General features: G+C 36.2%; 1 protein-coding gene across 3 annotated transcripts in view; it reads right to left on the reverse strand.

Moving 5' to 3' along the window:
• Window positions 1-13,452, reverse strand: part of KCNIP1 (potassium voltage-gated channel interacting protein 1) — a 664,229-nt gene that overhangs the window by 20,158 nt on the left and 630,619 nt on the right. For all 3 annotated transcript variants that reach the window (XM_070739455.1, XM_070739456.1, XM_070739454.1), the window contains one exon: window positions 7,938-8,062. In XM_070739455.1, the coding sequence (XP_070595556.1) occupies window positions 7,938-8,062 (125 nt within the window). The remainder of the gene's footprint in view (window positions 1-7,937; window positions 8,063-13,452) is intronic.

Below are 13,452 nucleotides of genomic sequence, written 5' to 3' on the forward strand. Positions count from 1 at the left end.
AAACTACTTCAAAAACTAAAATCTTATGGCATCTCTGGTCCACTTCATGATTGGATAACTCTGTCCCTGTCAAACAGACAACAAATGATTAAAATAGGGAGTGCCCTATCAAATCCTGCATCTGTCAACAGTGGTGTCCCTCAAGGCAGCGTTCTAGGACCAACACTATTCATTCTTTACATAAACAATCTTAGTGATCATATTAGAAGTACCTGTTTCCCTTTGCTGACAATGTTAAAGTATTCAACACCACTGACAATATTTCTACCCTTTAAAAAGACCTAGACCATGTATCACAATGGTCTGATAACTAGCAACTTCAAATTTCAATCAATAAATGCTCTGTCTTATACATTGGCAAAAAGAATCAGAACACAAAATACAAACTTGGAGGACACAATGTTGTAGAATACCCTCAGTCTGCTAAGGACTTTGGAATACTCATATCTAATGATCTAAGTGCCAGAGCCCATTGTAACAACATTCCCGAAAAGGCACTAAGAGTTGTTCAAACTCTATTCAAACTCTATGTAAACTGCCCAAATCTCAACTGCAGAAAATATCACTTCAGCAACAGAGTGATCAATGCATGCAATGCCCTACCTGACTCTATGGTTTCTTCCCCAAACCCCTAAAACTTTAACCTTAGACTTCTACAGTCGACCTCACATCAATACTAAGATGTCTGTAAGGGGCATGCATAAGTGAACCATCATGCCTACCATTTCTGTCCTACTGTCTAAATTTAACTATTTTATTTATGTTTATACCATACATATTATCTTGTACACATTTTGATAAGTGAATAAATAATAAAATAAAATAATCATATTTCTGACCACTGAGTACTACATATATGCTTAGAACCTAAGAAACTCTCTTACAGCAATTTTAATCAATATTTTCCTCTCTGCTCAATAAGCAATTTCTTTTGCCATTACCATGCAGTGAAAATCAAATTTAAGTCAAAATCCTTGTTCTGTTGGAGGGGTTGCTAAAATCCATTTTGCCGCCTGGAACAAAGACATGCAGAGCCCATTTTGAACTGATCCCCACAGGCAATTAATTTCATTTGATCCCCACAAAAAAGGAAATGCAGAATCAAAACTAATTAGAGAACAATTGATTGTCTGAAGAGACACAGCTGTTTTGCAATTTGTCTGTAGGTAAAACTGTCTATAAATGTGCAGCATAACAAGATTCTGATCTCATCTACAGTGGGGAGCACGACTATTGCTCGTATTAGCACTGCTGGCTATTGCAAAGTGGAAATACAGAGATACAGAAAAACATTCTCCCATGCTTTAGTGAGGACAAATCAAGGGAAATATTTCTTCACCCAGCGGATTGGTTTATGGAATTCACTTCCAGAAGAGGCCATGACAGCTGTCAGCCTTGATAGCTTCAAGGCAGGATTAGACAGATTCATGGATGCCAAGTGTATCGGTGCTTATTGAAATGGATGTCCATGTGCTGCCTCTATGTTGGTTGAGGCAGGCAGGATTCCCTTGAGTACCATTTGTTGGGGGTCAGGGCAAAGGGAGGTTCTTGCCTTCTCTTTCTGCTCAAGATCCCCATGGACAATCGGTGGGCCACTGTGTGACAAAGAATGCTGGACTCGATGGGTTTGACCTGATTCAGCATGGCTCTTCTTATGTTTATTTATTGATTGATTGATTTTGTCCAATACACAATGAGGGTTTTAGTGGGTATACACATAGTAAAATACATAATGAAGGTTATAGAGGAGATACTCATAGTAAAATATATCTAAGAAACAATAGAAGAGATGATATAGGAATAAAACATATCAATGAAAGAATAGAAGAAGAGATATAGGAATAGAAGAAAGATATAGGAAATATATGAGAGCAATAGGACAGGGGAAGGAAGGCACTCTAGTGTACTTGTACTTGCCTCTTACTGACCTCTTAGGAATCTGGATAGGTCAATCATGGATAATCTAAGGGTCAAATGTTGGGGGTTTGGGGATAACACTATGGAGTCTGGTAATGAGTTCCACGCTTCGACAACTCAGTTACTAAAGTCATATTTTTTACAGTCAAGTTTGGCGTGGTTAATATTAAGTTTAAATCTGTTGTGTGCTCTTGTGTTGTTGTGGTTGAAGCTGAAGTAGTCGCCAACAGGCAGGACGTTGCAGCATATGATCTTGTGGGCAATACTTAGATCATGTTTAAGGCGTCTTAGTTCTAAGCTTTCTAGGCCCAGGATTGAAAGTCTAGTCTCGTAGAGTATTCTGTTTCGAGTGGAGCAGTGAAGGGCTCTTCTGGTGAAGTATCTTTGGATATGCCTTCTGCTTCTAGTGCTACATCAGTTATGTTCACCTCTGTTACCTTGCTTGCTTATTGAGAAATTGGAAAGAATTTATTATTAAACTAGAATACTTTTGGCACTCATTTCCTGTTGGTTTTCTCTACATCATCCTGGTGCCATTGCTACAGTCTCAAGATAGATCAGCCTTTAGGCAAACCCCAACCATTTGTACTTAAAGAAATATCTGGAAATGCAAATTTCCCAGGAAAAGTTTGTTTGCTTTTAGATATTTAAATGTCTTTGGGGCAGAAGATGCTTGGACAAAAGGGAACCAAATGAACAAATGAGAATTAAAATAATTCCTCACAAGCAGGTAACATATGCTGACAAATAGCAAAAACTGAATGCTAAGGAGGGAAAGCTTTTGAAGGTGCAAATGAGTTCGAGTCCACTGAGGGAAAGCAAAATTAAGCCCTATTGATTTTATTGGAAAGTTTTAAGATACTTTTAAGCATGATAATTTAGCAAATGCTCTTTAGAACAGTAATAAAAGGAGAAAAAAATGTACAAAAAACATTTTATTATTTATTTTATTACTTAGATTTGTATGCCGCCCCTCTCCGAAGACTCATTTAATTTTTCTCTGACTGGCAGATATCTGAAGAAGAAATGGTAAAGTGAAGATGTCTCTATTTTTAGTAGAACAGATGATTGTGGCAAAAGATAGACCATTTAAAAAATATGGAAGAAGAACATGACAAATGTTTTACTGACCACGATTGAGACTGATCTGAAAGTGGATTTAAAAATTGTAAGCAACAAAAGAAGCTATACTAGTTATACAAATGAAACCAGCTTTCATTTTAACAAGGATATATGATAACAAATATTAAAAGAGTGGCTAGGATAATTTTCCCATGTTGAAATAACAAAATAGAGTTGTTAAAAATCTTACAGAATTTTCTGTGAAGAGACACAGAAGAAATTAAAAGAAATAAAGGTCTAAAACATTATTAGAAGGGATCAAAGATTAAGATGGTTAAAAGTAAAAGGAAGAAATATAAAGTTGTTTTATTTTATCAAGGTCAAAATAAATATGTTGTTATTGTAGTAACCTTTAATGTTTCTTTTGCTGGTTGAGAATGAATGAGATTTTAAAAATAAGTATGTAGATAAGAAATAATACATGGGAAATAGAGTTCATTTGTTGTATTTTAAGAGAAGATGATAAATTCTAAAATTGTTTATATTTGTTGTGATGAGGAGGATAGTTGTTGGTTTATATATAGTATATATTTCTCCTTTACCATATTCTTTTTTCTTCTCTTTTTTATTTCTTTGTTCTTTTTTCTTCCCTTTATATATGTTTTTATTTCTTTTATTTCTTTTAGCATATTTATCTTCATCTTATTAATTGTAATGCTTAATAAAATTACAGTACTATTAAAAATGACATAGCTAGTCACCATCTATAGAAAAGGAATTGGGACATTAAAAGTAAATTATAAAATAGAGATTTATTTTTTCTATTTATAGATCAGAAATCTATTATAAATATGTACAGACAAACACTGTTAGCACAAGAGAATCTCTGAATTGACAGGTATTTGTGATACCAATGTTGTGTGAAAATGACAAAAAAGAGAGTCTCTTTTCCAGTGAGTCCTTCCTTCCTTCCTTCTCATTAGCTGGCCAAAGTATTTGAGTTTCATCTTCAGGATCTGGCCTTCTAAAGAGCAGTCAGAGTTGATCTCCTCTAGGACTGCCCGGTTAGATCTCTTTGAAGGGACTCACAGTCATCTTCCAGCACCATAGTTCAAAGGCCTAAAATCTTTGGCACTCAGCCTTTCTTATGGTCCAACTTTCACAACCATACATTGCAGCTGGGAAAACCATAGCCTTGACTCTATACATTTTTGTTGGCAAGGTGATGTCTCTTCTTTTTAATATGCTGTCTAGCTCCCCTCTCCAGGAGCAAGCGTCTTTTAATTTCTTGGCTACAGTCCCCATCTGTAGTGATCTTGGAGACCAAGAAAATAAAATTTGTCACTACTGCCATTTCTTCCCCATCTATTGGCCAGGAATTGAGAGGGCCAGATGCCATGATCTTAGGGGTTGTTGTTTTTTTTGCAAGATTTGAATAAACCCTTCTGAGTGTCAAAGTGAACATGTACTTTTAATTTTCAGTCTTTAGACTGCTTTCAAATGCGCCTACTAGTTCCAATTCATTTATACTTAAATGGTCACAGTTTTGTTTCACAAGAACCAAGAATGCTCAAGAGATCTCATTAGCAAAAGAGAGAATAAATTAATACGGCTAAATCTTTAGACTTATTCCTTGGGAAATCAAGCAGGTATGCCCCTTAATATAATTTCTGTTGGAGCAACATGACTATGACAAAACTAGTTCATTAAGAATTTTGATGAATATTCTGTCTAGTTAATTATGCACAATCCTTTAAACTATATAACTAGAAATTTGTGCATATCGGAGATAATTGGGGTATTCTGATGTTCTTCTACACTTTCATAAATTGAGAATTTTCACAGCTAGGATATGAAACTTTATGGGGAAATAATGTTACTTTTCAGACCTTTTCTCTTACATATGCTTCTGCTTACGTTTTCTTGAGTTTCTCCAGAAAAGTAACTATTTTTTTTAAAAAGAAAGTGCATTCTGATACTTGGCAACATTATACCATCATACAAACACATTTTAAAATAAACATACTTTGATAAATAATCTCTTTTGCATTTCAATGCAAGAAAGAGTGAATCTTCAATTAGGATTAATCTGTCAAGCATTCTCAACACTAACAACCATGTTATGCAATGATATAGATGCCCAGTATTCTTGGCCCTTGCGAATCAGACCTTGAATTAGAGTCTTGCCTACTTAATCCATGTAGAGATGTAGAAAAATGCTCCGTTGTATAGAGAAAAAATATTTATTTATTTTATTTTATTTTTTTTGTCAAGTACATATTGGTAGTATACAAAGATAGAACGATGTTCATATACATGATACTAGTAAGAGAGAAACATTAGGACAGGGAATGGTAGGCATGCTGGTGCACTTATGCACGCCCCTTATTTAATCAGAAATGATCATGTCAGCTATGCTCAGAGTTTCTGGAATTTACGGTCTCCCCTAAGAACAAACTAGCATTAAAACCTTTGGAAGTTCAAATCCATCAACATACTGTATTATTATTACCTCATAACATACTGAGCACAAGGTCACAGAAGATTTATTTGTTAGATTTTTATCCTGCCTATATTACATTGGAAATCAAGATTTAATATTATACTTCATGTCACTTCTTTGTATACCATTCCGCCTGCTCTTAGTCTGAGACAGTGCTAATCTGAGTTCACTTGTATCTGCTTTTTCATCCTAGCTGTACATACAGAGTCCCTGCTGTTTACTATTCTCCTAATAAAATTTAACTGGATCAGGTTTTCCCTGATACTATCAGATATTCCCCTGAGGAAATCTCCTAACTGTTGCCAACGGGAATAAAACTTGCTTCATCACTTTTTACCAGGCGGGATTCCCACTTTCTGTAACATTTACGGGAACACACCTGACACAGCTTCCAACATTCCAGAACAGCCCAGGCTTGCATATTTGAGATTTAATTTTCAGCTGTGCTCCACCTAGTGCTTGAAATGTAGGAAGACAAACACTGCCTTCCTCTAGCTAACAGGAGACAGATTTAGATTGAGATGAAACATAGCAAAATACATTAGCTTAGAAATGAGATGAAACATAGCAAAATACATTAGCTTAGAAATATTGAAATCAGGATGAGTAATGAAGCAAATACTTAATTACCACACACCTTATCAATAAACACTAATATTATGAAACATTTTGCTTTTTATGAAATTAATATATTTCAGTGAATGATACTTGTGGCTCATTGCTGAAGTAGAAATTTGATCTGATAGTTATATGTTTCTTTGCAATCTCAGCAGTCCAGCACGCTGTGTATACTTATTCCTTCCCAAACTGTAGGTTTTTAGATTAAAATAAATTACAACATATACAGTAATACCTCATGATACGAACTTAATTGGTGCAAGGAGGAGGTTTGTAAGACGAAAGGTTGGTAAGATGAAACATTGTTTCCCATAGGAAACAATGTAAAGTCAATTAATCCGTGCAACCAAACCCCACCTCCCCACCCCCGCAAAAAACCGGCTTTCGGCGACTGCTGGGAAGCGGCGCGGCTGTTTTAAAAGGTGACAGCTGGCCTAGGGGGCTTCCCAGCACCCCCCCGAACCCGGGTTCGGGGTTCAGGGGGGTGATGGCAAGCCCCCCAGGCCAGCTGCGACCTTTTAAAACAGCCGCGCCGCTTCCCAGCTGTTTCCTGAAGCCGAACGCGGAAGTTCGGCTTTGGCGTTCGGCTTCAGGAGCCAGCTGGGAAGCGGCGTGGCTGTTTTAAAAGGTCGCAGCCGGCCTGGGGGGCTTCCCAGCAACCTCCCAAACCGAACCCGGGGTTCAGAAAAATTTTGCCTCTTCTTACGAACTTTGTTTGAGTTACGAACCGGCGTTCGGGAGGCTTCTGGGAAGCCCCGCCGCCCGGCTGTCACCTTTTAAAACAGCCGCGCGGCTTCCCAGCAGTCTCCGAATGCCGGTTCGTAACTCGAAAAAAGTTCGTAAGAAGAGGCAAAATTTTTCTGAACCCCGGGTTTGTATCACGAGTTGTTCGTAAGACGAGGGGTTCGTATCTTGAGGTACCACTGTATATCCATTTTTTCTTCCTAAATTGGGTTCTCTCCATCTGAATCTACTATATTTAATATTATACATAGTGAAAACAATACAATTGTACCTTTTGAATAAGTTTTGAAAAATTGTGGCCGAATCAAATTATTAATTAGTGTGAGTCTTTTTAATGTGCTGCTTGAACAATGAGCTATCACTATGGAGAGTGATAGCTCACCATTCAAGCTGTGTCTTAAAGACTCACATTAATTAATATTGGAGAGTAGGATTTGGCGAAGGGAGGGAGGAAAGAAGGGAGGGAGGGAGGAAGGAAAGAAGGAAGGAAGGAAGGAAGGAAGGAGAAATTTAACATTTTATATTTGAAGTAATCATACTGTATTATCCCATCTGCCTCCCACCCCCTAGAAAAAAAAGCAGCTTCATAATACTATGGAAGGAAAAGAGAACTTCAGTGAAAATTGAAGCTTACAAATACTTATTTTGTTAGGTCATCCATTCTGTTATCGTAAAAATGATTTGCACAGATACATTTAGCTCCTCAGAAATTCAGTTTAAATGCTTGGATATTTTTTTAAAGACATGACCTTAATGGTATATGACCACAATTGTGAAATACAAAATATTTCCAAGATATCCCAAAGTAATAATGGACTGTCCCAAATCTAATTTGACCCAATGAAGAAATAATAAAGATCCTGGCTGAAATTGCCAGATTACAGAGGTATTAAGTCATCCATTATGTACAACATAGGCTACATTTAATAGTAAGCTGCCTGGCCTCCTTTTAAATCTATCTTTATGACATTAAAAATAGGTACAATAGCCTTTTATCTCTCTGATCTTAGACCTAAAGAAGGACTTCAGAAAAGCTCCCTCTCCTGTTCTGATTTACTGATCAATTCATAATAAGTATATTTTACCATCTTACATTTTTGAATCCTCTGTAAAGCACTTGAAGTTCCTTCTTTGTGAAATTGGTTTGTGCCTCAAGTTGTTCTAATCCTTCTGGTCGATAACATACTGTTGTCATTTCCAATTCATCTTCAATTTTATCTAAAAACAAGGACAGAGTATGATTTGGAACACCATACTGTTTAGGAAGTAGCGGAAGGAATTGAACGAAAACCAATTAAATTGTACATAATTACACATTAAGCAGTATATCCATCCAGTTCTATTCAAAATAAAATCAACGCAAGAAACAGAGGCATATTGCACATTTTAGGTAAGAGTTATTATCACACACACTATTATTATTGCATTCCTGTTGTAACACTCTATTCCTTAATAACATTTGAAACATTTCAAATTCAACCAGAAGATAAGAATCCCAAGTTCCTGCTCCCTGGTTTGAAAATATTTCCCAACATGCAGCAATTTTTTTTAGAACAATATCACAAATTGCAGGTAGAACAAGGACCCAACGTGCTAAAACAGAATAGACAAAAAGTTGTAAAAAAAAATCCTAACACCCTAATATAGCAATGTGCAGTGCTTAACAGATATACTTCTACATAATATATTTAAGATCAGAACAAAGAATTATTACATTTAGCAGGCGATCCATATTTCTTTTGTTATGCAACAAAAGAGTTGGAGAAGACATTCTACCTTTTTTTTTGCTAAGTGAAAAAATAGCAAAAAGGCAATAAGTTCCTGAAATATATAGGTTGTGAAATAAGTATATCTTGCCTATGTTATATAACAGCCTTCCCAAAAGAAGCTATATAAAAGCTATATTAGAAGCTACATTAATTAGCCTTGATGTTATTATTGCTGAATTGCTATTCTAGAAGTAAAGTCAATGCTTATTCTAAGGATATATGTTTATATTGATGCATATTAGTTGTTCTTAATTTGTATATTTGTTGTCTATTATTGATATTTTATGAGCATATATTGTATATATTATATATTATATATTAATTATATTGTTCATTTCTTTTATATATTGTGGAGTGATTTAGAGAACTAAATATATAAATATGTGAAGGGGCACCATGGGGAACATTTCTTTTCCCAAAATTCTTGCTTTTCTGAATAATAATTGAGCACCGCTACTATTTACCCACTGGAGTATAAGATGCACCTTAGTTTTTAGGGAGGAAAATAAGAACAAAACTATTAGTGTGTGAATCGGCCTCCTGGAATACCCCCAAACAGATGAACTTTAGCAACAGGTTTGTTGGTTTTGAGCTCTGCACTTTGGTTTTCCAGACTCTGAAATCTCCATTTCAGAGACTTTTTCAGCACCTGAAACCTCCATTTCAGAGGATTTTTTCAGCCTAAAACCTCTGTTCAAGAAGATTTTTCCCTCAGAGGCTTTTTTCAGCCTTTGAAACTTCCATTTCAGAGGATTTTTAGGCCGGTGAAACCTCTGTTCTAGAGAATTTTTTTCCAGCCCCCAAAACCTTCGTTCCAGAAGACCTCTGTTTCAGATAATTTTTCCATTCCCTAAAGTGACTTTTCTGAGGCTTTTTTCAGCCCCTGAAGCCTCCATTTCAGAAGCTGGAAGAGGCTATATTGAGTGTATAAAAACACACCCAAAAGTTGACTTCATTATATGAATATGCAGATCAATATTAATTTAATTTACAGATTTTTTAAACATAAGTAATCTTTAAAAATGATGAAAAAATTGCAGTAAAAGTTATAACTTTCCTTAAAATCGATAATTTCTGGCAACTCTTTTAGGAGGAAAAAGGTGGGTCTTATATCCCCCAAAATACGGTATTCTTACCCATAGATGTAGTAACTTTCTGAGATAATGAGATGCTGAGAAAATTCAGCAATTTCAATGTAATTAAATATTGTCTTCCATTTTTTATTGTATGTGTTTCTAATTACAATTAGAAGTGTGTATTCAGCTTGGGACTTGTAGCAAAGTGCCTCATTGCATTCTATGGCTATATATACTTCTCAAAAAATGGAAACACTTCTCAAAAAAGGAAACACTCAAATAACACATCCTAGATCTGAATGAATGAAATATTCTAATTGAATACTTTGTTCTGTACAAAGTTGAACGTGCACAACAGCATGTGAAATTGATTGTCAATCAGTGTTGCTTCCTAAGTGGACAGTGTGCTTTCACAGAAGTTTGATTTACTTGGAGTTATATTGCGTTGTTTAAGTGTTCCCTTTATTTTTTTGAGCAGTGTATAAAATCCATCACTTGCAATCAGAAAGGATTGTAAATGAAAATATTTTAGAACCTATAAGTTGACTTCATTATATGAATATGTAGATCAATATTAATTTAATTTATAGATTTTTTAAACATAAGTAACCTTTAAAAATGATGAAAAAATTACAGTAAAAGTTATAACTTTCCTTAAAATCGATAATTTCTGGCAACTTATGTAGTTGTTAACACAGAGTCTATGATTTTTTTAAAAAAAAACTAAAAAAGAACTTTGTTACATTCATGTCCCCAATGCATTCTTTAGAGCAAACAATTATATTTTGAATACTTTAAGAAAGAAAGGAAGAAAGAAAGAAAGAAAGAAAGAAAGAAAGAAAGAAAGAAAGAAAGAAAGAAAGGTGAAATCGTCGAGTCAATATTGACTCCTGGTAATCTAAGTCTCCATGTATGTATTAAAAAATAATGTTGGAATAATATGTCCTTTTCTGGAATGCTTCTTCAATTATCCAGTTTTTCCAAGTGTCTGGGTATTCAACAGGGATCTTTATAATGAAAAGGCAAACAGATGACTGGGGTATATTTTTCCATTCCATTCATTTGTGTCCAAATCTTAAACTGCTTTGACAAGTCCCTGCGGTATTCTTGGCAAGGTTTTCAGAAATAGTTTACCATTTACTCTTTCTTAGGGCTGAGTAAGAGTTATTGGCTTGAGATCATCCAGTCAACTTTGTGCCAAAGGCAGAACTAACAGTCCCTTTGTTTCTATCATGATGCCTTCTATCATGATGTTTCTATCATTCCACCAAACTGGCTCTTGAGAGGTATTATTTGTAGTTAGCTGCTTATTTTCATCCACCCAATATACTTTGCAGACTCATGTTTTTCACTTTTCTTCATATTTTGATAGAGTTTGAAATTCAAAGAAGTCATTGTTTTTGTGGTTTTCATAGATGGAGATAAACAGAAGAAGCAAGTATTATTTCATGCTGAGCCAAGTCACTGATTCTATGAGCATGAACTACCAGCAGATATATAACCTTAGCTCAGTGGAATTTCACTGTCAGGGGTGGACAGCTCCATTTACCTTCGCCACCGGTTTGCATTGCGATGTTTCGCACACACATGCCACCTTGTGCAATTCTGCTCCCATGCATGCTTAGTAGCTAGAATCAGCCCAAAATCCAGCTGAGAAGCTGATCAGTTATGCTTTGGGCAAAGGATTAAAGGTAAATATAAACCTGGGGGCAGGTGGAAGGGCCCTTTTTCAAGCAGCAGCAGAAGAAAAACTTCCAAATGGTAAAAAATTCGAGGGGAAAAAAAGATGGTGGTGCCCACGGATCAGCACCAACTGAACCAGATCTGTGATTCCATCATAACGTCACCAGTGGGTCACTACCTGTTCAGGTGATCTGATCCGAACTGGGAGGAACCCACCCGATAGGAAGTAACACATTTAAAGCTAAGAAACACTGGAAAGCCTTTCCATAAATTCATGTTATCTATATGCTAATGATCTCAGCACCCCTTCCACAAGATTGCCTCCTCTGCCATGACACTAAAACCTGTCCTCTTTGTACATCTTCATCCACAGGCCAGGGAGATGGTTGAGGAAACCAATTAGTGTGTGAGGTTGCCAATTGATCTCTCCTGAAGAACTTCTGTGGCTTGACAAACAATAATACACCAAAGTCATTGTTTTCAATGGCCTCAATTCCTTCACTTGTTGCCTAACTATTTTTCATGGAGCCTGCAAAGGTACAGGAACCTGTCTAGAGCATAGTCCCATGGAGAAAACAGCAAGAATGAATCGTATACAGTACGTTGCTGCTGGTTATGGTGTGGACCTCCCTGCAGATTTCATGAAAGGATCAGCTGGATGGATCTTGTACTTCTGGAACAGCAGCCTAAGAAGAGTAAGAGGTGGGAGTAAAAAGGACAGAGGGAAAGACACATGAGCAACCAGAAGCAGCTACCTGAAAAGCCTCCTTTCAATTGGAGGCTGTTAGAAATCACCCTTTGCATTGCTGCATTCAAACGAAGCATCTGCAAAGCAAAAAGTTGCACAACAGACTTTGGCCAGCGATGGCAGTCATTGGCACGGAATGCAAGAGAGAACATAACTGGAAGAAAGGATGAATGTTTTCCCTATGTATAGGAGACAGCACTCCTGACTATGAGGAGTGGCGGAAAAATGGTTGTAGTAATCCTAATCAATATTAGTAATATAGGAAGATTATACTTAGATACGGCCATGGATGCTAAGATCAATAGAGATTATGTGTGTGATGACAAAGCACCTGGCATCCCCAGCTCTTGAACTGAGTTAAAAACTTGATGTAGGACAAGATATTTATATTCATTCTAGGCAGAGAAGCATCTATCTATCTATCTATCTATCTATCTATCTATCTATCTATCGATCGATCGATCGACCGACCTACCTACCTACCAGCTCTTGAACTAAGTTAAAAACTTGATGTAGGACAAGATATTTATATTCATTCTAGGCAGAGAAGTGTCTATCTATCTATCTATCTATCTATCTATCTATCTATCTATCTATCTATCTACCTACCTACCTACCTACCTACCTACCTACCTACCTACCTATCAGTATCAAATCTATAACCAGTCCTAGTAGGGTAAAGTCAAAACCTTAAGGTACCCATTTTAATATTTAAAATATTAAAACATGTTTGTGTGTGTGTGTCACCTCTCCCTTCCTCCCTCCCTCCAAGATAGTAAATGTTTGCAGTTACGTTCCAGATTAGCATGTGAAGGGTTTTTTAAAGGAACATTTGGGGATCTTCTTGTTCCTTGAAGAGGTCAAAATATACATACTTATTTAGACCTAAGGAGCACATGGTACCATATGGTTATTATAGAAAAACATTTTCCCTAAACATTTTTTCAACATGAAAGATCTATACCATTGACTAATGGATTTCTTTTAAAACATGGCTGCCCTTCCTATATTACTACAGCTAAATGTCTTTTATAAATATGCTGTACAGATGTTTCACAAACTCGAGAAGGTATCATTTAAAGCTGATGAAACTTCTCTCCAGTGATTATTGGAAAAGCCTTTCTTGCTTCATTCAGTAGCTTTAATCTGTACTAATACTGTGTTCTTGTTTTCCCGTTTATCCCCTTTTTCTCTGTTAAGCTCTAATTGACTCTAAGTAACTTTTTTCTTCTTTGAACTTTCTTAATTTGCAGTTCAGCTTCGTTTGTTGGTATCTACTCCTCTTTGGGGGTAGCATTGGTCTGCAGCTGATGGATGGCAATTTGGGAATGA

The sequence above is a fragment of the Erythrolamprus reginae genome, chromosome 2 (genome assembly GCF_031021105.1).
Source record: "Erythrolamprus reginae isolate rEryReg1 chromosome 2, rEryReg1.hap1, whole genome shotgun sequence".
In the NCBI taxonomy this organism is placed as follows: domain Eukaryota; kingdom Metazoa; phylum Chordata; class Lepidosauria; order Squamata; family Dipsadidae; genus Erythrolamprus; species Erythrolamprus reginae.